General features: G+C 32.5%; 1 protein-coding gene across 1 annotated transcript in view; it reads left to right on the forward strand.

The window, feature by feature from the left end:
* LOC114331386 (juvenile hormone esterase) overlaps nt 1–26,798 on the forward strand; it is a 132,436-nt gene that overhangs the window by 90,488 nt on the left and 15,150 nt on the right. The window contains exons 7-9 of the mRNA XM_028280963.2: nt 5,362–5,534; nt 13,940–14,090; nt 14,182–14,317. Coding sequence (XP_028136764.2) covers nt 5,362–5,534; nt 13,940–14,090; nt 14,182–14,317 — 460 coding nt within the window. The remainder of the gene's footprint in view (nt 1–5,361; nt 5,535–13,939; nt 14,091–14,181; nt 14,318–26,798) is intronic.

A 26,798-nucleotide genomic window follows, 5' to 3' on the forward strand; every position in this document is an offset into this window, starting at 1 on the left:
TTAGTCTGAATTAATTGCATTCGTACGTATTGTTTACATATACAGTCGGAAAAATGAAAGAATACCCATGAACGAACATATAAAACACGCTGTATTTTCCTGTCACCGTGTCACAAAGAAAATTGTCCAGTGCAAGTACATGTAACAATAATTATTACATGTACTTGCGCTGGCCAATTTTTTGTGTGACACGGTGACAGGAAAATACAGTGTGTTTTATATGTTCGTTCATGGGTATTCTTTCATTTTTCCGACTGTATGTATGTCAAACACATGATATTTGTTGGGGTTGCAAAAAGAGATTTTAGTTTTGATGAAGTAGTGTTTTTGCTTAATAGAGAATATATTGTACATTAGTTTTATAAATAGCTATATTAACAATTTATTGAAGTTATATTTCTTTAGGCGCGATTGGGAAAAATGTTGGGATTTGGAGTAAATGTAAATGTGCGCGAATTCATCAAAAATTGTTAGCTCTACGCGCAGATACGTTATAGGGTTTTTCAACGCTTCTCATTTGTTTCGAGCTTCCGTCATAATCTGTCGCATAATCCGTGTATATTAATACACCAAGCAGCAAAATTTACGCACCACCTGTAAAATGGGACATTTTTGATGTCTCGAATTTCCTAAACCTCTTGTCCGATTTAAGTTATTTAATATGTTATAGCCTTATTCTTTAACAATATTTCCGTAATAATATTGTTGCTAGACGGGTAAGATGTCATTGTATACCGGGTGTACCAATAATACTGTGTTTTTTTTTTCTAAAAGTATTGAGTATTTCTTACCACTCATAACACTGTTAAAAATATATATACAGGGTGTTTCATTAAGAATGTCCAATGTCTGAGTTGTAGATTCTAGACCTCGAAATATTAAGATTTAACCAAAATCACTTAAATAAAATATGGCTCCTTACAGAGTTACAGAGTGTGTTATTTAAAAATTTAAAAACTATGCTCAGTATTTTAAAACTATTCTACGTATTCTTCTCATACTTGACAGACAGTGTAGGTACAAATTATGTTAAATATCCGTTTCTAGTTAGTCCCAGAGGCGTACGAGATAGGGGACAGTGAGGGTTGACCCTTTCCAATTCCTACTCCACTGGCGGAATTTCCATTTTAGCGCAATTTTTCGATTCTCCAATACTCGCCATGTAAATAACATACTCCTCACACCTAACGATAAAATTATTCGTTTTCGAGATATTTGAACTTAAACAAGTAACGGCACAGATATTTTGAATAATGTATTGTGTCGCTTAATTTTAAAATATCTCGAGAAAACTTATGATTTTATCATTAATAATGGATAATATACTCTTCAGTCTTAACAATAAAATCATTGGTAATAGAGATACTTGAAGTTTAAAATTAAGCGGCACAATACATTAATTAAATATCTGTGCCGTTACATGTTTAACTTCAAATATCTCGAAAACTGATGACTTTATCGTTGCGAATGAAGTGCATGTTATTTACATAGATAGTATTGTAGAATCTAAAAATTGTGCTAAAATGGCATTTCCGCCAGTAGCGTAGAATTTGGGAAGGCTCAACCATTCACTGTCCCCTGTCGTACGCCTCTGGTAATAGGCAGAAACGATTGTTTAACATAATTTTATAGGGTGTACAGTACCCACACTTTTTGCCAAGTATGAAAAGGATACGTCAAATAGTTTTAAACCAATGAGCAAAAATATTTTTTTAAATTTTTAAATAAAACACCCTGTAACTCTGTAACGAGCCACATTTTATTTAAGTGATTTGGGTTAAATCCTAATATTTTGAGGTCTAGAATCTACAAATCAAATTGGACATTCTTAATGAAACACCCTGTATAACGATATTTTTTAAGTAATTCACCGCCTAATGAAGGGATGAAAACTAAAAAAACGACCCCTGTTATAATATACTCGTTATACGGTATAATACCTCAAATATTCCAATTTTCAGCCGGATCACTTTTACAGTTTAAACAAATTTAGTTTCGATCACGTTTTGACCAATTTTGAACACTGTGCGATGAGTCTATAATGGAAATGTGTATCTCTCACCGTACGCGAAATATCGCACGATAAAATTTTTGTTGATCGTATAAAGGGAACTAGTCCGGGACTGATTACCTTTATACAATAATTCTTGTGGTGCAACCATCGTTTGTGGCACTTTGTCGTTTATTTTATTACTTCGGTTAGCTTACGTTAGTTAGCCTTTCGATGTATTTTAGGTCTTGTTTGTAATAATAAACATTTTTTTATAAATAAATTAATAATTTAACTGTAGAGAAGCAGAAATATTTCGTCATTTATTCATTGATTGTATAAAGGAATCAAGTCCCAGCCTTTAAAAACGACTTTTTAGCCTTAATCGTTTTCAAAGCCAAGTTTGCTGTATCACATGTCACTCTACTAGTCTCCTTCTACATTTCATCTGTAGAACAAAATTTGATAGATCATCAAGTTTCTAAACTAAATAGTTTTTTTCGTTTTTCTCAAAACTAAGTATTGTGGACTTATACCCTTTATACAATAAGCGCTTCAATTGTGATGAAATATTTCTTAGGAGTATTTGTAAATACATAGTATCAATATTATTTCTAAAAATTAGAAATTATCTTACAAACTGGCCTATTTATGTTTCGTGTACCTTAAGAATGCATTTGACAGAGTCAAATTAATTAGGAAACACTCTAGGAATAATCAAAACGATAAAAAATATGTACGAGAACAACACAATAAAAGTAAAAATAGAAGAATAACTAGTTGACCCAGTTGAATCTGGAAATGGGATAACACAAAAGGATTCGCTGTTGTCCTCTGTTGTATAACCTTGTATATTATTGTATAATAAAAAAGTAAGAACTAAAAAAGGACATCAAGTGGCAAAAAAACAGCTTATAATAATCTGCTACTCAGAGGACGCAATACTAATCTCTTAAGGTGAAGAAGAACAAGTGAAGTTATAACGGCAAATCTACTTATATGTAAATTAGCTTAAGATTCAGATAATGGAACTGGTGATGAAGTTTAAATATCTAGGTATCACACAGCATCAGAAGTGGAAGAGCAAGTGAATAGAGAAAACAGGGACACAGGTGGCCTGAATGAAACAATGTGGAGAAATAAAAATATCGAGAAACAAATGAATGGCGGAATTTACTAAACAGTCATCAGACCAATAATGACATAAGTACGCAGCAGAAACACGACCTGACACAGAGAGGACAAGAATCTTGCTAGAAACAACAGAGATTGAAACCCTTTGAAAAATCAATGGTAAGACACCATGGGACACAGCTAGAAGTAAAGATACATGACGGGCGAGCAAGGGCAAACCAGATATAAATAACGCAAAAAAATTATACTTAAAATTAACTTTATGGAACAAAAGATATGTAAAAATTCTTTTCCTAAGATTTCATTAAGAAATGTCTGGAATAAATTCGATATGTCGTAAGCCGGCAACTTTAAGGAAAAATCCTGAAACAGATCGATTTTTATTTTTAAATTATGATTTTTTTGACATATATATCATATTGGTGACGTCATCTATCTGGGCGTGATGACAAAATCGACAGGGTTTTTAGATGAGAATAGAGGTCGTGTGCTAGCTCATTTGAAAGATAATTCAATTTTCTATTCAGTAATATAACCACTAAGGTAATTATTTATACAGGGTGTCCAAAAAAATTCTGAATTAAATTGACACAAAAAGGGAAGAATGTGTCTAATTTGTTTAATTCAAAATACATTATACTGTTCAGAAAAAAATGTTTATTGAACAAATAAACATTACTTTTCACCTAAATTCAATGTTTAAGCTGCCATCCATCTGCCTCTTGGCAGTTTTAACATTGAATTTAATCAAAAAGAAATTTATTAAGCAGTTTATTTTTCAAATAAATATTTTTCTGTTATCTGGCAGCAGTAAAATGTATTTTGAATTAAATAAATTACATATGTTACAGTTCAAGTTGATTCTCAGTTAGCGTTGACAATTCCTAGTTCGATTCAACTCCAACTAAAACGAGCAGTAAGAGTTGAATTGAAAAATTTAATTCAACTTTTACTAGTTGAAGTAGACTCTTCCTGACCCTTGTTAGTAAAAGTAGATCGCAGGAAAAATATAATCAACTCCTACTAGTTTGAGTTGACTATTCCTGGATCGATTCAGTAAATGTAGATTATACGAGTAAAATCTCACGTGCTTTTCTGATGAGTGTATGTCCCTTTGCTTTGACCGTTTCAAATACTTATCACAATTTGAACATATCCAGTAACATTTAATTTCTACAGTGGTTTGTTTGTGTCAATCAACTCTTACTAAATGGCATTGGGAAGAGTATACTGTTTCTAGTTGGAGTCTACTTTTACTAGTAAATGTTGAATAGAAATCTTCATTTTATATTTATAATCAACTTTTACTAAAACCAACCGTTTGAGTTGACTCGAACTAAGAATAGTCAACTCCAACTGGATAATCAACTTAAACTGTAACACATACATTCCGATAGTCCGGTCAGTCGATGGGATAGCTCAGTGCGACTAGCGGCTGACTCGTACTTCACTTCGCCGTGAGGAATGCGAGTTCAAGCCTAGCCAGGCCGTCGGGAAAACAAAAAAGGCTAACGCGTCATTATAAACTTCTAAATATGAATCTGGCGCTGGAATATGCGGGCGTCTGATCGGCCTATGAGGGAGCAGTACGGCAAGGGATAAGGGCTTGCGGCTCGGTGATACTCCCTCATAGATCCCTACCGGAAGGGCGTTGACGCCTAAAATACCGTTGTATATATATACATACATTCCTTTTTTTTGTGTCAATTCATTTAATTATAAAAAAAAATTTGGACACCCTTTATAAATAATTATATTAATGTTTATATTACTGAATAGAGAATTGAATAACCTTTAAAATGAGCTAGCACATGACCCCTATTCTGATTTAAAAAGTCAACGATTACCTACGTCATTACGCCCAGATAGATGCCGTCACTAGTATGATATAATATGTATATATAAAAAAATCATAATTTAAAATTAAAAATCGACCTATTTAAGAATTTTCCCTTTAAATCGCCGACTTATGAAATAACCAATTTATTCCAAACATTGGCACCATACTGTATATAAATTGGACATTGGATATTATACATATTTTCAAATATTAAACTCTTTCAAATTTCATTTGAAAATAAAACATTGCTTTTAATATATTCTAGCGGTCTTGCCTAAAGTTTAATTATTTTTCAATATTACATCAATGAGTTACTTAGTCAAACGCTATGGACAAGTTCTCCAAACATCTAGGTTAATGTACTATGAAGACTCACAATGGTTACTTTTTATTTTAGGTTACAAAAACGCCAATTTGCTCGACGAATTTGCCGACCGGTTCGACGAACTTGTTCCAATTTCTCTATTTTATGATAGGACGGAAAAAGATCCTCAAAGAGTGACTCGCCGTCTGAAAAAATTCTATTTTGGAAATAAAAGAGTTCAAGACAATATCCAAGGCATAACTGATGTAAGTATAGGTTCTGTATTACATTCAAATAATACAAATTGCTGATATTATCAGCAACTAACACGGCACATGGCATAAAAATATGTTATTTGCCGACCGCGACCTCTATGCGGGGTTTAGTATTAAAAAAATGATATAGAACAAAACTTACCTAAAATTAGTCAGTTTATCGACATTCGAACTTATTTTGAAGGTATATTTTTCACCCCCAAGAAGGGGTGAAACTCACCTCCAGCGCAAAATCACACGTCTGTACAATTTCACTTTTTTCTTTGACATGTTAGTTTTATGCCAAATTGCATGTCAATCCAAGCAGTTCTTTAAAATTTGGAGCAAAAATCGTGAGTACTTGGACTAAATCGCATGTACCAGTCGTGTCCTTAGCAGTATCTTTCCAAAATTTAGTTAAATACGTAGAATAGTTATTATTAATAGATGCCCCCACGTCAATAGCGTGTTTTCTCTATTATTACTTTGTTAAGTTGTTACTTTATTAGACATTATGAGATCCGGCCTTATATATGCCACTATTTGGTCTGTTATCAGTAGTAATTGCACGAGAGCTCTAAAATTATCGATTTGGCTCCCGAGTGACCCTTTGACAGTTTTAATCTCAAATTTGTTTCAATGTAAATTATATCAAAGTTTCACGAGGGCAACAAGTCCATAATAATTTTAGAGATCGAGTGTAATTCGCTGAGATTATTTCATGAATAAAATTGTCTTTTAAATCATTTTAACTAATATTTTATTGATATCTTCACCTGAGTATTTGCTAAACCTATTTCTTGGTGTTCTCTGTGACAAGTTGTAAAACATTAATTGTCATTAATGTTACTTAATGTTCATTTTTGCGTAGTAACGATGGGGATCTGACGTAATCCTTGACGACGGGATATTATCAAAAATTATTGGGTATAATATCACAAGAGAGTGAGAATAAATTGAAAATAATGCGACAGTTTTTCGAAAATTTGTTGTCTGGCAATAGACACGAGAGCCCACAGGGCTCGTGTGGCTATTGCCCAATGACAACAAATTTGAGTAAAAATGAAGCATTATTTTCTTATTTATTCTTACTGTCGTGTGATATTCGTAAGATTATTTTTTAATACGTATATTATGGATATTTTCTTAAATGTGACAGTTGTCAAAACTAGGAAACTGGTTGCCATTAAACAGAAACAATCTACTTAAAAAAATTCTATCGGTAATTTTCTACAGTAGATAATTCTCAGTATAATTTTAATCTTATTGGACAGAATTAAACACGTGATCAAATATCTAACTATACGATTGGAAGTTAAAATCATCAAAAAATAATCGCTGTAATTTTTATTTGTGTAGCTTTCTATTGGTCAGAATCTCATATGAACGAAATAATCAGTAGTAATAACCCGAGGACATTGATAATTGTGCGAAAAAATTTAATAACAGATTTCAAAAGCTTGTCATTTGGAAACAGTTGCTGTTTCCAATAAGCAACAAGCTTGAGGAAATTGTTATTATATTTTTGAGGATTTATCAATGTTCAAGTGTTATTCGGAAGAAAATTTTTGTTTTTTTTTTTTTAAATAAATACAAACACAAATTTATTTATTTAAAGGTACAATTAGTAAATAAATAATTCGAAAAATTAAACGGAGACCCAGATGTGTTGGTTTCAATAACTGACGACGATGTATTTTCACGAATGCTGTTAATAATTGAAGACACAAGTGCATGAAGGGTCTATGTGACAAATTTTTCAAAACATGTTTTTTATGTTAAAAGTAAGTTGTTCGAACCCAAAAATCTTTCAAACAAGCCAAACACGTTTTAAAATTAATATTTTCTAAGTTACTAGAGTATAAAGGATCTATGTACACTTTTTATATATAAAAATATATAATAAATATTTAATGTGTTTTTTTAATAGTGTTAATAAATACATTACTTTTAGGACTACCTATCCTATAAATTTAGTCTATTTAGATCTTATAGTAAAAAAGTTCTAGTATAAAAACTTTAACTTCATTTTTCTCAATAACTTGCAAATGTCACATAGACCCTTTATGCACTTGTGTCTTCAATTAGGTTGTGATATGTGTTCTTTAAACTGCGTACCATCTTTTCTTCTCATATTCACGGCCCAATTTTTTAAAATTGACGGCAATTCTTCCATCTGATTCATAATTTTCTAATACAGTCGAACCCGTTTATTGGAATAGCCTTCGTGCCAAGCAAAAATATTCATTGAACCGGGATGTTCTAATAACCGATCACTGGTGGCTACTAGAAACGTTTCGGGTCCTCAAATTTATATGGTATTCTAATAAGCGGGTCTACTGTACTGCAAAAGTCCATAAAAGCTTTCCAAACAAATTTCTTATTGTACGCAGTATTTCTGGGTATATTTGACTCGATAATTTCGTTTATCTTCTTATCATTATCTCAACGAAATCGTGACATGTTGAATTTATATTAATTTATGTGAAACGTCAAAATTGACATTCATGCGTATCTGTAGAAACGAAGTGAAAACAGCCCATGAGATCTGTTATCAGTGTAATGTTGCTGTAATTGGATATTTTTATTCACATGACCTCAAATATATAAATTTCATTGTATTTCTAATAGACAAGGCGAAAACGGCGGGTTCGTTGGGAAAAATATTCCCATTAGATTTTTTTGAATAATTACATTCGTGAGACATCCCAGAATTAGGTTCAAGAAGTCGCCCACGTGAAAAGTGGGCCAAATTTTTTTTAACAATTTTTTTTTAATCAAATTGCAATAATCAATATTTTTGGCCTGGACAATATTTTTGTAGGTTTCTTGGGCCATTCTGGATAAAAAAGGTCTCGTAAAATTTTTCTCCAAAGTTGATCGTTCTCGAGTTATAAGTAATTTAAAATTGAAAAAAAAACGAAAAATGGCGATTTTTAAGTCTTAATAACTCGGTTAAAAGTTATTATTATTATAGTCAGAAAGTGACTAAATCAAAGTTTAATGCCCCCCTACAAGATCCCGAAGAAATTTCTGTCAGTATTTTATTACTAAGCTGTTATTTTTAAGTAATAATATTGAGCGCCATGCACGTGGTAGCCGGCCGTAAATGCTGAGTGCGAGAGAGATGCCACTCCGGCAGTCCAATTCTGCATCTTACTTGTACTCACATTTACGGCCGCCTACCACGTGCATGGCGCTCAATATTATTACTTAAAAATAACAGCTTAGTAATAAAATAATGACAAAAATTTCTTCGGGATCTTGTAGGGGGGCATTAAACTTTGATTTAGTCACTTTCTGACTTTTATAATAATAACTTTTAACCGAGTTATTAAGCCTTGAACATCGCCATTTTTCATTTTTTTTAATTTTAAATTCCTTATAACTCAAAAACGATCAACTTTAGAGAAAAATTATAAGAGATCTTTTTTATCCGGAATAGCCCAAAAAACCTAAAAAAAAATTGTCCGGGCCAAAAATATTGATTTTTGCAATTTGATTTAAAAAAAATTGTTAAAAAAAATTTGGCCCACTTTTCACTTGGGCGACTTCTTTGACCTTATTCTCGGATATCTCACGAATGTAATTATGCAAAAAAATCTCATGGGAATATTTTTCCCAACGAACCCACCGTTTTCGACTTGTCTATAAGTAAGGAAAAAATTTTCAGAATACGGTCCCAATATAACTTTCATTTGTCATTTTTAAGCATAGTATCAGGAAATTATGATCATAAATATTCTTCTTCTAGTGCAGCGGTTCTCAAACTTTTTGATTCATGTACCACCTACAGTTCTTTTTATTAGTTTTGGTACCACATATACAGGGTGTAATAAAAATACAGGTCATAAATTAAATCACATATTCTGGCACCAAAAATAGTTCGATTGAACCTAACTTACCCTAGTACAAATATGCACACAAAAGAAAGTTACAGCCCTTTGAAGTTACAAAATGAAAATCGATTTTTTCCGATATATCGAACTATTGGAGATTTTTTAATGAAAAGGATATGTGGCATGACTATGGCAGGAACATCTTAAAAAGAAATTATAGTGAAGTTTGTGCACCCCCTAAAAATTTTATGAAGGTTTTGTTCCCTTAAACCCCTCCAAACTTTTATATACGTTCCAATTAAATTATTATTGTGGTACCGAGTTAAACACAATGTTTTTGAAACTTTTTTGCCTCTTAGAATTTTTTAGATAAACCAGTTTTAATCGAGATGCGGCTTCTTTTTTAATATGTTAACATAACAATTTTATGGAGATTTTGTGCTTTTATACCCCTCAAATGTTTGTGTACGTTCCAATTACACTATTATTGCGGTACCATTAGTTGAACACAGTGTTTTTAAAACTTTTTTGCCTCTTAGTATTTTTCAGATAAGGCACCTTTTATCCAGATGTGGCTTCTTTTTTAATATGGTTCATAATATACTTATAAAATCTGTAATTTATAAATGATTTCCATATTATTATTAGTCCAGAAAGCCACTGCGCATCCGCTAGGAAAAATATTCTAATTCGGATTTTTTGCACAATCATACTCAAAAAGGACTCCTTTTAACAAATTTGCATGTTGCCAGGACCAAAAGGTGGTCAAACATTTTTTAAACGTTTTTTTTTGTTTTTTTCCTAAAATTATCTTTTTTCCATGGAAAAAAGTTTTTTTAGGTTTTTTGGATTTTTCCAAACAGAAAAGGTTTTTAGTGACTTTTCTCTAAAAATTATAGTTTTTGACATATAAGCGATTAAAAATTGAAAAATTGCGAAATCGGCCATTTTTAACCCTCAAAAACTATGTGAAAATCTAAAAATTTGAATGTTGCCAAGGTAGGCAGATATTCTTTATACATCTATTGATGAAATCCTGAAGAGTTTTTTGCAATACAATATTCAAAACTCCTTTGTTTTTTGATTGCTAATCAAGCATGCGCGACACTATTTTCCACCGACAGTATGGTGCAAATGAAAGGAATAAATTCGTTCTTTCGTAAACCGGCGACTTTAAGGAAAAATCCCGAAACAGGTCGATTTTTATTTTTAAGTTATGATATTGTGGCATATATGCTATACTAGTGACGTCATCCGTCTGGGCGTGATGACGTAATCGATGATTTTTTTAAATAAGAATAGGGGTCGTGTGGTAGCTCATTTGAAAGGTTCTTCAATTCTCTATTTAGTAATGTAAACATTTACATAATTATTTATACAGGATGTCCTTCTACTTCTTTTTTCTCAAATAATTTAATTTAATAAAAATTTTTTGGACACCCTGTATCATTAATTATGTAAATGTTTATATTACTGAATATATAATTGAAGAACCTTTCCAATAAGCTAGCACATGGCCCCTATTCTCATTTAAAAAAATTATCGATTACGTCATTACGTCCAGACGGATGACGTCACTAGTATACCATATATGCCACAATATCATAACTTAAAAATAAAAATCGAACTGTTTCTGGATTTTTCCTTAAAGTCGCCGGTTTACGAAATAACGAATTTATTCCTTTCATTTGCACCATACTTTCGGTGGAAAATAGTGTCGCGCACGCTTGATTAGCAATTAAAAAATAAAGGAGTTTTGAATATTGTATTGCAAAAAACTTTTCGGGATTTCATCAATCGATGTTTAAAGAATATCTACTTACCTTGGCAACATTCAAATTTTCAGGTTTTCACATAGTTTTTGAGGGTTAAAAATGGCCGATTTCGCAATTTTTCAATTTTTAATCGCTTATATGTCAAAAACTATAATTTTTAGAGAAAAGTCACTAAAGACCTTTTCTGTTTGGAATGATCCAAAAAACTTAAAAAAACTTTATTCCATGCAAAAAAAAATAATTTTAGGAAAAAAACAAAAAAAAAAACGTTTAAAAAATTTTTGACCACCTTTTGGTCCTGGCAACAAGCAAATTTGTTAAAAGGAGTCCTTTTTGAGTAAGATTGTGCAAAAAATCCGAATTAGAATATTTTTCCTAGCGGATGCGCAGTGGCTTTCTGGACTATATAGGGTCTCTATAATCGTACTTAACAGTATACAAATATGTGGTGGATTTGACAAATATTCAAAATATCTCGAAAAAAACTAGTTAGAAAAATTACTACGAGGCAAAAAAGTTTTAAAAACACTGTGTTTAACTAATGGTACCACAATGATAATTTAATTGGAACGTACACAAAAGTTTGGGGGGTTTAAAGGAACAAAACCCCCATAAAATTTTTGTGAGGTGCAGAATTTTTTTTAAGATTTTCCTGTCCTAATAATGCCACGACATGTCCGTTTTCAATAAGAAAACTCAAATAGTTTTCGACATATTGGAAAAAATCGATTTTTATTTTGTAACTTCAAAGGGCTGTAACTTTTTTTGTGTGATTATTTGTACTAGGGTAAGTTAGGTTCAATCGAACTATTTATGGTTTCAGAATATGTGATTTAATTTATGACCTGTATTTTTGTTACACTCTGTATTTTTAGAGTGTATTATCAAGACTTACTAATTACCACTATTTTAATTTTTTTGTCTTTTGTGTACCACCGCAAGTAATGAATTGTACCACCAGTGGTACATGTACCACAGATTGAGAATCGCTGTTCTAGTGTTATGACCATTATCGATCGTTTGATATCTTGTTGGCTACAATATTCGCTATCGTGACTTTATTGACAGCAGCTTTGAATAACGATGTAGTCGATTTTCCATACCATTGCTTTAGATTTTTCAGCCATGATGTTTTTTTTTCTACCAGGACCACGTTTACCTTAGATCTTTCCCTGGATGATCAGATGTAAAAAAATCATATTTTCAGGGCGTCTCATAATGTGATCGAAGTATTCCAGCTTGCGTCTCTTTATTATATATGGTAGGTACAGTATAAATACCGATGCACGTCATCGGCGTCATAGCAAGTGACGTCATATGATACCAACACAAAATATTTAACTCGTAGGTCTGTTCGTTCTTAGAATCTTTTAGCCAAGTACACTGTAAATACAGCCAATAGACATATTTTATTATATACGGGTAGAAATAATATTTAAATAATTTTATTCATGTAACTTAGAGAAGTACAACATAATTTGTTAAATTTAATTTGTATAGATGAATTTTAAAGCGTTTTTATGAAGCACGCTTTTGTCGGATTAAACTTTAACTGCGATCGAACGAAGATGATATTTTGGCATATTTTTATTATTTACTTTAACGTAAGATTATTACTTAATTCTTGTTTTCTATTTCTGTTTTTATTTATTTACATTGAATTATAATTTGTTTTGTTGCATAATACACTTTTGCAATAATTATTTAATATATTTGATTTAAAATGACTTCAGCAATTAATTGTTTTCGGCAATAATGTCAACTTAGATCTCTGACGTAGATAATGACTTGCATGGAGATTTATACTGTATGGTAGGGATGGGAAAAACCTACCGGTTTAAACCTAAAACCGGTTTTTTTACTTCGAAATAACCGGTTTTACCGGTTGTTTTTTTTTCCCGGTTATAACCGGTTTTTTTCTTTTTAAAATAAAAACCGGTTATTAGGTTTTTACGGTGATTAGGATAAGGTTAGGTATTATTTTGGATCCCAATCATAATTATTATTCTCAAGTAATTATTCCAAATAAAACCATAATTCAAATTTTATTTTATTTTATAAATACAGAAGCAAACTTAAAGTGCAATCTCACATCAGCCAGAAATAATTATTAAGTTTTATTGTATTTCCTTGAAAAGGTATTTGTAATCATAATATTTAGATAAGAAGTGATCTGGTTGAATTAGACGCAAACATCATCTATTTTTCACACTTAACTCTTGACATTGAAAGTGTGTGAATGACTTTTCTGATTACCAAAAATCATGCTCTGACTATGAATATCGACTTACTGATTACGAATACGAATCTCCAAGAATTTCGCTACGTTTTCAAAATGATACACTCATACAGGATGTATTAAATGAGTTAAAATGTACCTATTCTACAAATATACAAACGTGTTAAAAGTTATACATGTTCTTTCGATAGTACTAATTTTGATCATATTGATATCGAGTCGAATGGAGTATCGCAAACTAAAGTGTATTGTAAATGTAACTTTGTAACATATAGGATTAAAAAAACCGAAAACCGATTTTTCCAAAAACCGGTTTTTTTGGCCGGTTATAACCGGCAGGTTAAACCGTAAGCAAAAAAAAACCGGTATAACCGAAAACCGGTGTTTTGTCAAAAACCGCCATCCCTACTGTATGGACCATATAACATAATTATAATGAGGGAAATATTCGATTCGGAGAAGCTCAAGTTTGTTTACTTATTCTGTATGAAATACGGATCTTTGCTAATATGTTTATGGTAGTTTTTGTTTGTTACTTTTTTTAATATCTATGTATATCCGTAGATGTATACTGATGGCTGGTTCTTCAAAGCTTCCGATGATGTGGCAAGACTTCACACAAAGTTCTACAAACAGCCTGTCTACTTTTATGTATTTGGATATAACGGAAGTGTAAGCTTTTCTAAAGTTTTTGGTGGAGGTGACGAGCATTTCGGTAAGTTTCTTCTTCTATTTCTGATAATGGTATGTATGTCTGCCTGGAAAGAAAATAATATTTCAATAATGATGTCGAATATTTTGCGCAGGTACGGTTCATGCTGACGATTTACAGTACCTTTTCCCCGTTGGTGATGGACTTTTCCCAGATGTTAAACCGTCAGAAAGTGATAAAAGAATAGCCAAGGTTTTTACAACACTCTGGACCAACTTCGCTAAAACTGGGTAAGGTTTTTACAATTAAGTATATGAGTAAAATGAATCGAGATATTTCATATTCTTTTTCTGCTTCACGTGCCATTTCCGCGACCGAGGTCAGCAATCATCATAACTATTTGGACTTTAGAGACGACTGCTCTGAAATGTTCATTTGATGTACCATCGCGGTCATTGAATAGTTTACATCCTTACATATCCAGTGGCCGATTTTTTAAATTTTTACCTCCTTTAAACGCACCTTTTACGTTAATGTGGCGTTACCATTCGCGGACCCAGAATTAGTTGATTAAAATTAAAATGTAACAAAATGGAAATTATAGCAAGAAGTTTTCGTGGATAAAATTGAGTTAAAATTATTGAGTTCGGTAATTGCTATTGTATTGCTATTTAGTCTAAGAGCTAGTGTACCCTCCGACTAACGGTCGTCCTGTAAGGCTAGAAATTTTTCTAGTGATAATTCATAGCACACCAAGGCTAAAAACCATGACCTGGCAGGCATCAGCGGTGCACGTGTATCTACCAGGTGAATCAAAAAGTGCATAGTTTAGGGGTAAAATAAACTTTCTCCTGTAAGGTTTAAATTTAAGTATGTATTTGAGTAAGTCATTTAGAAGAAATGTGTACAATGACAGGCGATTCTGAAGAGCATAAGACCTTGCCAGGCGAGGGGAAAGATTAGGGGTTTTTCCTAAAATTATTTTTTTTGCATCGAACAATTTTTTTTAAGTTTTTTGAATCATTCCAAACAGAGAAGGTCTTTAGTGATTTTTCTTTTAAGTTAATAGTTTTTGTTATATAAGCGATTGAAAATTTTGAAAATTGCGAAATCGGCCATTTTTAACCCTAAATCGGACATTTATCTAAAAATTTCAAAGTTGCCAAGGTAAGTAGATATTCTTTAAACATTTATTGATGAAATCCCAACGAGTTTTTTGCAATACGATATCGGAAACCCCTTTGTTTTTTAATTGCTAATCAAGCGGGCGCGACACTGTAGTATAAGTGAGGACGTTTGCGTTGGCATAAATTCATTATCTCGATAATGGGCAAATTTCAAGAGAAATCCTCAGATAGGTCAATTTTTATTTTTAAATTAGGACTTTTTGGCATATATATATATATATATATATATATATATATATATATATATATATATATATATATATATAATACTAGTGACGTCATACATCTGAGCGTGATGACGTAATCGATGATTTTTTTAAATGAGAGTAGGGGTTGTGTGATAGCTCATTTGAGAGGTTATTTAATTCTCTATTCACTAATATAAACATTAACGTAATTATTTATACAGGGTGTACAAAAAAAAATTTTTATTAAATTAACTTTGATTAAATTTGACAAATAGAAGAAAAAATTTTTTTGTACACCATGTATAAATAATTATGTTAATGTTTATATTACTGAATAGAGAATTAAATAACCTTTCAAATGAGCTATCACACAACCCCTACTCTTATTTAAAAAAATTATCGATTACGTCATCACGCCCAGATAGATGACGTCACTAGTATTATATATATATGCCAAAAAGTCCTAATTCAAAAATAAAAATCGACCTATCTGAGGATTTCTCTTGAAATTTGCCCATTCTTGAGATAATGAATTTATGCAAACTCAAAAACGTCCTCACTTGAAGGGTGTCGGGAGAAAATCATGGATATCACCAAGAAATGATTTTGAGAAAAACGAATTTTAAAGTTATAAGACTATTTACGACAAAAAAATGTGTTGGGAGGTATTAAAGATAAACGTAATGATAGAAAAATGTATTGATAATATAAACTAATGTAAACAAAGCATAAGTGTTAAATTGTTTTTAAGAAAATAAAAAATTAGTCGCGTAATGTCCACGTTTTAAAGAAGAAAACAATGGATGTCACCAAGTACAGGTGTTTAGTCACAGGATTATTCCTGCTTTGTTTTTGCTTTTTTGTTCTCTGCTTTTCATCTAAAACAAAATAAAACATTTTAGTTAAAAAATTGTATTTTTTAATTATTGTCTTCATAACCTCGTACATGATTCCCATTTTTTTCTTTTTTCCATCACTCTTTTCACTATTAGCCATTATGAGATAATATTATATTGAACTCACACTAAACAATACTGTACAGTTTTCAGTAGTAATAACCCAAGGACATTGATAATTGTTCGAAAAAATTTTATAACAGATTTCGAAAGCTTGTTGCTTGGAAACAGACCGACGCCGTAGGCGGAGGTCTGTTGCCTGTAAGCAACAAGCTTGAGAAAGTTGTTAAAAAATTTTTGAGCATTTATTAATGTTCGAGGGTTATTCGGATAGAAAATTATTTGCTGGTTATGAAAAAAAATACAGAGCAGAAACAATTTATTTAAATGTGCAATTAACAAAGGAACAATTAGAAAAATTTAATGAAGATCCAGACATGTTAGTTTCTATAACTGATGAAGATGTATTTCCACAATGCCTCTGAACTTTGTTTCCTTTTACAGGGATCCGATTGTAGTTTTCGTCGTATAGAATCGCGGGCAGCTCGCGCTTGTTGAAATACAACGCTTTTGAATGGGTCAATAAAAACTTTCATTTCCTTATAATACTTTTCTTGTAAAAGCTTACTTGTTAGGTTCCACATGGTTTTGACAGTAGCTTCTTTAAACTCTGTACCATCTTTTCTTCTCATGTTCACAGCCCAATCCTTTAAAATCGACGCCAATTCTTCCACCGTCCGATTTCCATCTAATTCATATTTTCTATCATTGCAAAAGTCCATAAACGCTTTCCATACAAATTTTTTACTGTAAACAGTATTCTTTGGTATATTTGATTCGATAATTTCATTAATATTCTCATCAGTATTACAACCAAATCGTGACATTTTGAAATATTGAATATTTGAAATGTCAAAATCGAAATGAAACGAAATGTAGGTATCCATAGCTACATGATTGAGTGAAAACAGCCCATGGGATCTGTTTTCAGTATAATGTTGGTTTTATTGGTTGTATTCAATCAGATGACCACAAATTAATTGATTTCATTGGATTTCTAATTGAGCAAAAAATTTTCGTAGTTATAAAACAATCTGCTGCTCTGTTGTTATAATTTGTAAACAAACTAACGACTAACCTATCTAAACACGTGTGTATTACAAATCAACCGAAAAATATACATTTTACCACGCAGCGTGCCGACGTGGCAAGTGATATTGTTTGTGTGACAATCATTGTTTTCATCCAATTACGCGTGGACAAATATCGTTTTCTCCCGACATGGTCAATTTAAAAGGCTTAAAATCTCTGAACATTCGACGTTTTCTACCTATTTGAAGGAATGATGTGATAGTATTCGTTCAAATCTAGAGAATGACGTATTTACCTAAATATCACCCAATTGGTGACATCCATGATTTTCTCCCGACACCCTTCACTTATACTGCAGTGTCGCTTCACTTTGATTAGCAATTAAAAAACAAAGGGGTTTTCGATATTTTATTGCAAAAAACTCTTCGGGATTTCATCAATCAATGTTTAAAGGATATCTACGTACCTTGGTAACATTGAAATTTTTAGATAAATGTTCGATTTAGGGTTAAAAATGGCCGATTTCGCATTTTCAAAATTTTCAATCGCTTATATTATAACAATAACTATTAACTTAAGAGAAAAATCACTAAAAACCTTTTTTGTTTGGAATGATTCAAAAAACCTAAAAAAAATTGTTCGATGCAAAAAGAATAATTTTAGGAAAAACCCCTAATCTTTCCCCTCGCCTGGCAAGGTCTTATGCTCTGCAGAATCGCCTGTCATTGTACACATTTCTTCTAAATGACTTACTCAAACACATACTTAAATTTAAACCTTACAGGAGAAAGTTTATTTTACCCCCTAAATTTGCACTTTTCGATTCACCTAGTAGATACACGTGCACCGCTGATGCCTGCCAGGTCATGGTTTTTAGCATTGGTGTGCTATGAATTATCACTAGACAAATTTCTAGCTTTACAGGACGACCGTTAGTCGGAGGGTTCACTAGCTCTTAGACTAATTGTGTTTTGAGCGTAATTCAAATGCATTCTAGTGGTAGGGGAGCCCAAGCGGGGATTTTTGCAGTTACTCGAGCGCGTCAGATTATCACATGGAGAGAAACCTTGTACCCTGTAAATGTACCTCTGCCATTTATTGGCTCTTAATACAGGGAAGTTCATTAAGGGGGGTCCGAAAAAAAGTCTATCCTTAGAAAAACTCGAAATCGTAAGATTAAGATAAGGTAAGTACATGCAATACAGTGTATATTTCAAAAATCAGACGATTTGATTTTTACAAAAAAAAAAAGTTTTACAAAAAAAAATCGAATATTTCGCGAAATGAACGTCAGATCGAAAAACTAAAAATGCGTATTCAATATTTTTTTAAAATCTATCGAATGATACCAAATACGACTCCCCACGGCGAGATGTGAGGGTAAATTTTAAATTTTAAATTTGAACCCTGCTATATTTTGCAAAATGAACATCAGATCGAAAAACTGAAAAATACACGTATTCAATATTTTTGAAAAATCTATCGAATGGCACCAAACACACCCCCCTCCCCACGGAGGTAAGGTGGGGGGCTACTTTAAATAGGAGCCCCATTTCTTATTGCAGATTTGGATCGTTTACGTAAAAATAAGTAACTTTTATTCGAGACATTTTTTCATTTTTTTGAATTATGGATAGATGGCGCTATAATCGGAAGAAACGATTGTTGGAAATGGAGAATTAATTTAAAAAATTGAAAGAAACTTTACTTAACTTTAGGTGCACAATAGGTGGCCATAACGCTCGAGTAACTGCAATTTTAGCGTACTTTCCTCCCCTACTATAGGTAATTTGGATGAGTTTAATAGCATTTTATTTTCCTTTTCCACACTCGCGAAATTTTTGACAAGCACTTTGACATTTACTCAATCCGTACGACACTACGATTTTACAGTATTACAATATAAAAATGAAACTATTCAGTGACCGCGACTGTACATCCATATCATTCTCTCAGGTTGCGTAGCCATGGTATTCCACGTCTCCCTATGCTTCTTTTTCCTTGGATCTTTCCCTGAATAATGAATTGGAGCAAGTTATATCTCTCTCCATGTGTAATCACCATCCAACCAATTCACGTCCACTGCTGGACATAGGTCTCACCCAATTGTTTCCAAACTTCACGGTTTTGTGCCGATTGTTGCCAGTTTTTACTAATCCGCCTGATATCATGTGTCCATCGTGTAGGCGGCCTTCCTCTACTGCGTTTATCTTCTCTTGGTCTCCATTCCATCAGCTTTCGTGTCCATCTTGAATCTTTCAGCCTGGCGACGTGTCCTGCCCAGTTCTATAACATCTGCGATACGGGTTCTTTGTCTGAGATCTTCATTTCTTATTTTATCCCGTAAGGTTACACCCAGCATGGATCTTTCCATACGCCTTTGAGCAACCCGCATTTTAGTGATGTTGATTATAGTTACTTTCGAGTATTCGTTACAAATCGTTACTTTTGTATAAAGTAATCATTTACGGTATTCGTTACTTTGATTACTGTGATTACTTTTGTTACTTTTGCATTTGAGTACCGGTAATCATATCGAGAATCGTATTTCTCAGTAGGTAGGTATTTTGTATAGGTATTCCGATATAATAACGACCTTCAAGAAGTGCGAAGCAATCAGAGTAATCAAAGTAATCAAAGTAGATACAATAGTCGTTACTCGCTCTGTTACGATTGGTACGAAGTAATCAGAGTAATCAAAGTAATCAAAGTAGATATAATAGTCGTTACTCGCTCTGATACAATTGGTACGAAGTAATCGGAGTAATTAAAGTAGATACAATAGTCGTTACTCGCTCTAATACGATTGGTATGAAGTAACGAAGTAATCAGAGTAATCAAAGTAGATACAATAGTCGTTACTAGCTCTGATACGATTGGTACGAAGTAACGAAGTAATCAGAGTAATCAAAGTAACGATTTGCCTCTCTGTATAGTAATCGTTACTTTCGGTATTCGTAAGTAACGAGTACTTTGTAACGAATAGTTACTATTTCAACATCACTACCGCATTTTCGACGCTGTTGCCTTGGTTAGAGTCAGCCATGTGTAATATGTTCGAGATATTCCAATTTTTTGGTTTTGATTGTGTTTAAGACTTCCATTTTTTATTCATCTTTCTCATAACCAGGCCCGCCGAGAGGGCGGTACAGCCGGTACATTTTACCGGGGTCCGAAGATGTAAGGGGCCTGGCATCGACCAGACCGAAGACGTAATTTTTTCCGTTTTTTTAAACAAATTTAAACCAAATAGAAAAATACATGAACAAATTTGAATGTGTACGGATGTGATCGATTTGGTTTTAAATTTTAACAGCAATAAATCACTGAGAGTCAAATACTACAGTGCTGAGTGCAGTCAGATTTGATAACAATGGATATGGAGATTAAAAATATATCAGGGATTTTAGAAGATTTACAAAAAGTCAGGATTACAAAAAATCGGCATCGACCAGACCAAAGACGTAATTTTTCCCGTTTTTTTTTTTAACAAATTTAAACCAAATAGAAAAATACATGAACAAATTTGAATGTGTACGGATGTGATCGATTTGGTTTTAAATTTTAACAGCAATAAATCACTGAGAGTCAAATACTACAGTGCTGAGTGCAGTCAGATTTGATAACTATGGATATGGAGATTAAAAATATATCAGGGCTTTTAGAAGATTTACAAAAAGTCAGACATTTAGGTCTTCCATTGTTGAAGAATCTAAATTCGTTGCAATTGTGGAATAATTCCAGAATTTACATTAAATAAAGAAAAACGACGCAAGAAGCCTGCGAAATTTATTAATATTCAATACCTTATTGTCATAGATTGAAATTCATTCGCTATTTAACATTTAATTTTATGGAGATTCCGAGATGAATATGATGCCAATATTAAGAAAAATATTGACATATTGCGAGAGATAAAGAAGATATCAGTGAAGAAGTGATGGATGAAATTTTTTATTTGAGAGCGATATGCAAGGATAATAGTGGTTAATCTTCATTTTCTTTAATAGATTTACTTAATAAAATTAAACATCCCAAATTGGAATCATTATTTCCTAACGTTGATATTGCGTTAAGAATATTTTGCACATTACCGGTGACAGTCACAGAAGTGGAAAGATCCTTAGTTGTCTTTCTCGCGTTAAAAATGCTATGTGATCTACAATGAAACAGGATCGGTTAACTACTGGCCTCATAACAACTTTGTGCATTGAGAAAACTCGAAAAGCACCTGTATTCTGTATTATAAATATTTCCACTAATACATATAAATATAATCTTCTTCTTCTTTCTCATAATCCTTAGTGCCCTTCAGGGCGTCGAATGTCGGGTTCCGCCTTTTATCCACTTCTTCCAATTGCTTCTATTGGTGGCCAGGTTCTTCATATCCCTCATACTGATGGGTCTCCTTTCACCTATATCCTGGATCTGGTCCATCCATGTCTTCCTCGACCTTCCCTTTTTTCTTTTGTTTCCCATTTTGGCTTCATGTACCTTCTTTGTAAGTCTATTTTGCTCCATTCGTTGTATGTGTCCAAACCAGCTTAATTGTTTGTTTTCGATCTTCCTCATTATCGGTTCTTGTTCCAGCTCTCTCCTTATATCTTCATTTCTGAATCTATCAAACTTCGTAACTCCGGCTATTCTTCTCATGTATTTCATCTCGGTCGCGTTACCGTTGATTCATGTTTCTTTTGGACAATCCATGTTTCCGCCCCATATGTCATTATCGGATTTACTATGCTGTTATATACTCTGAGTTTAGTTTTGTTCCCTATTTCTGACTTTATAAAAATTGTATTATTTAAAGAGTAATACACGCTAGTTGCCTTCTTCAGTTTATTACTTATTGCCAAGTCCGTTTTCCCATCATCTGTTATTATGTTTCCCAAATATTCAAAAGTAGATACGTGTTCTATTACTTTTTCCTTACTATTATATTAGTATTCCTTTCTCTTTTCTCATCTTCATTTATTATCATAAGTTTTGTTTTGTTCAGATTTTTTAATTTATGTATCTCTTTTTGACAAATATCTATTAGATTCTGCATTTTCTCTACTGTGTCTGTGATTAAACCTATATCATCAGCGTATAGAAGGGAGTTGATCTTTATTGCATTTAAGTTTTTATATCCTACTATGTATTGAAGGTTTCTTGTTTGATCTTTGGTATTTTTGATTAAAGTATCCATGACTATTATAAACAAGAGGGGGCTTAGTCCATCTCCTTGTTTAATTTCCTTATTCCATTTAAAAGTGCCTGATCTTTCTCCATTTATTTGTACTTGGCCTTCTACTTCCATATATAAATATTTTATGACTTTTATCATCTCTTTTGGTATATTATAGCTTTCCAATATTTTCCACAATATTTCTCTGTTTATCGTATCAAATGCCGCCTTCAGATCGACGAACATGAGAAATAGTTTATTCCCTTTACGGCATTGTCTCTCTATTATATTTCTTATGGTGTAGACGTTATCGTTTGTTTGGCGGGTTGATCTGAATGCAGCCCCTGTTCGTCTTCCAATTCTTTCTCTATCACTGATCTTAGACGCTTCTCTATAATTCTCGTGTATGCCTTGAAGGCGACCGATGACAAGCATATTGCTCTATAATTCTCGCATCCATTATGTTGTCCTTCTTTGTATATTGGTAGAACTATGTTCTTCTTCCAGTCATCTGGGATTTTCTCTGTACTCCATGCTTCCTGGCATATCTGTAATAGCCAGTCCTCTCCTTTTTCACCCATCCATTTTATCATTTCTGGATCTATTTGGTCCTCTCCTGCCGCTTTTCCAAGTTTAATATTATTTATAGCTTCTTCCAGTTCTTTCTTCCTTATACTCTCTGGTTCCTCTTCCTCGTCCAGTTCTGGTCTATTTCTTCCTGCTTTATTTCTTTCTACTTCTTCGTGTTTGAATTTATCTTCGTAGTGTTGTTTCCATACTTCTACTATTTCTGTAGTCCCTATTTTCAATTGGTTATTTTTATCTTTGATTCCATACTGTTCCCTACCTTTTTTCCCTCTTAAACCCTTTATACGGTTTCAGAATTTTCTGTTATCTGTTTTGTAATTTGCTTCCAATTCTTTTCCGAATTCTTCCCAGCTCAGATTTTTCGCTTAGCTTACGTTTAGCTTTTTCGCTATCATTGCTGTATTACGTTTCTCTATGTATTCTGCTTTGTTATTTTCATCTCTACATTGTTGATATTTTTTCCAGGCTTGCTTCTTTTCCTTTATTATTTTCTTTAGTTCTTGACTCTAACATTCTGTTCTCTTATGATATTTATTTATTGACTTTTTTCCACAAATTTTTTCTGCTGTTTTATATAGTGTGTCTTTTAGTATTTTCCATCTTTCTTCCATATCCAATTGCTCTTTTTCCAGCTCCATTCTTTGCAATTCCTCATATATTTCTTGTTTATAGTCAGTTTTCTCTTTCTCTGTTTTCAGCTTCTTAATATTTATCTTAGTGTATGACTTATCGACTATATATTGCTTTTTCTTTGTAGTCATTTCGGCTACGAGTAGTAAGTTATTATTATTATTATTAAATCCTACTTAGGGGCCCGAAAATTGTGTAGTGCCTCGGGCCTGATTTGAAGTAAAATAGGCTCTGCCTGTATTATAAATATTTCCACTAATACATATGAATATAATCAAAATTTAATAAAATTTGAATTAGAAAGATTTCTTATTATTTATTATTGATAATTAATTGTATTTCCATAAAAATTAAACAGTTTTTTCGCTCTTCATTTTTTGCCGGAGGCCCGTTCTTCACTTCTTACTGGGGCCCGCTCATTCCTCTCGGCGACCCTGCTCATAACCTGTTTGTTTGTGACGTGTTCTGTCCATGAGATTTTCAGAATTCTTCTATACACCCACAGCTCCAATGACTGCAGTTTTTCATCGATGCCACATTCAAGATCCAAGCCTCCCTTCTATAAAACAAAGTCGAGAAAACGTAGCACCTAGCCAACCTAACTCTTTGCTTCAACTTTAAATCTCTTATGCAGAGCACTCTTCCCAGTTTGCTAAAATTTGTTCTTGTCTTTTCTCTTTTGATTTTAATTTGTTGTTTGGTAGAAGGGATGATTATTTAAGATTTTCTCAGTTAAGAAATGAATGTAAACAAGTCTCCTCTCAATGTTATAGTAACTATTTGAATAATATTGAGAATGGGATTCTATCTAATCCTCGACATTTTTGGAAGTATATAAATAATAAACGTAAAAGTTATAATCTGCCATCTAATATCTTCTACGGTGATAGTACAGTTTCTCAACTACATATTCTAATTCTAAAGTTAATCAGATCCCAATTTTTAACTATCAGTAGAGTGTAAATGTGAATAATTATAGTATTGAGCTCTCAGACACAATTGATAGTGTTTTAAAGATGCCTTGGAAATTATCGCTTGGACAAGATTGTTTGCCAGCTTATGTTCTCAAGCATTGCATTTTTACTCTCGTAAAACCTATCTGCTACTTATTTAATTCCTCATTGATTACTGGCATCTTTCCTGATTTTTGGAAAACTAGTTATTTAACACCAATTTTTAAGTCTGGTAATAAAAATAATGTTGAAAATTATCGAGCGTTTTGTAACCAATCTGTATTACCCAAACTTTTTGAGTGCCTTGTAAATAACTTTTTGACATGGAATTGTAAAGATATAATTGATGTTAGACAACATGGCTTTTCTAAAGGTAAGTCTACATGCACGAACTTAATATTGTATACTATTTTCATTGCTAATTCAGTTGAACAGAAGGGTCAGGTTGACACTTTCTACACAGACTTCTCTAAAGCCTTCGATAGAGTTAACCATGATCTGCTTATTGCTAAATTAAAAGGCTATGGATTTGGAGGTAAAATAATTAAGTGGGTAGGTAGTTATATATCTGGTAGATGTCAGTATGTTAAATATGGAAATTGTTTATCTCAACGAGTATCTGTAACCTCAGGAGTTCCTCATGGGTCTCATATTGGGCTTCTCTTATTTAATATATTTGTTAATGATATATCCTCAGTGATTAAAAGTAGTAAATTTCTAATGTTTGCTGATAACCTTAAAATATTTCGAATAGTAAATAACCTAGTTGACGCCTCTTTGTTACAGAATGATATTAAAAGCTTAGCTAGTTGGTGTGAGGTAAACATGCTATACTTAATATAAAAAAATGTTTTAAAATTACTTTTGGAAGATCAAGAGAGTTTGTAAATTATGATTATTGTATAAATAATATAATGTACCATTAGAGGCACGTCATAATATTAAGGATTTAAGTATAAATTTTGATTCTAAATTAACTTTTAAATATCACATTAACGAAACTTCAGCTAAAGCTTTAAAAATGTTGGGATTTATTCTAAGAAACTGTAATCAGTTTACATTACAAACTTTAAAAATGTTATACTTTAGTTTAGTTCGATCAGTTTTGGAGTATGGTTCTCTCATTTGGTCTCCTTCATATAATAGTGACATCTACAGTATCGAGAGAGTTCAGAATAAATTCTTGAGGGTATGTGCTTACAAGATTGGTTTTATTAGAGAGCAATACACATACGATGATATACTGTCAATACTAAATATCTCACCACTACATCATAGAAGGTGTCAAGCGGATTTATGTTTCCTTTTTAAGATTATAAATGGATATGTTCAAGATCCAGAGTTACTAAGTTTAATAAGTTTTAATGTTAATACTAGAAGAACTCGTAACACTGAGATTTTCAACACTCCATTCCACACTACAAATTATGGTCAAAATGAACCCATTACAAGAATTTTACGAACTGCTAATGAGCACAGCAATAGTTTAGAGTTATTTGGAATATCTATCTAAGCAGTGGTTACCAACCTTTTATGTCTGGCGACCCACCTTCTGATGTTTTTCCTATTCGCGACCCATCCCTCACCCATGATGATATATATGTACGTTATTCAGCTACTGTAAGAGCCACGCCGCGACCCACTTGAAATCCGCCCTCGACCCACTAGTGGGTCGCGACCCACCGGTTGGGAAACGCTGATCTATAGCAACATTTAAGAAATCGGTTGAGAGATTTTGAGCATTATTTAATAACTTAAGCTACTACTTTTAATGAATTTTGTTTAATTTTAATTTTGGTTTGTAATTTAACGCAACCTATTGAACCTATGCTTTGTAAAGGTTGACGTCGTATTTTTGTAAAAATGGTATATCCGTAAAATAAATAAATAAATTTCCTGGAAGTTGGGGAGTTGATCATTGATCCAACTTATTAGGCATATCTTAGGAGATATATTTCATCAAATATAACAATTTAATTTTTTTTTTTTTTTGTTTTAATGGTAGGCACTTTATTTATTTTTCTACGCCCATTCTCTACTTATATTATCCGAAAATTGCTGCTGAAT

Source organism: Diabrotica virgifera, chromosome 1 (assembly GCF_917563875.1).
Source record: "Diabrotica virgifera virgifera chromosome 1, PGI_DIABVI_V3a".
Lineage (NCBI taxonomy): Eukaryota > Metazoa > Arthropoda > Insecta > Coleoptera > Chrysomelidae > Diabrotica > Diabrotica virgifera.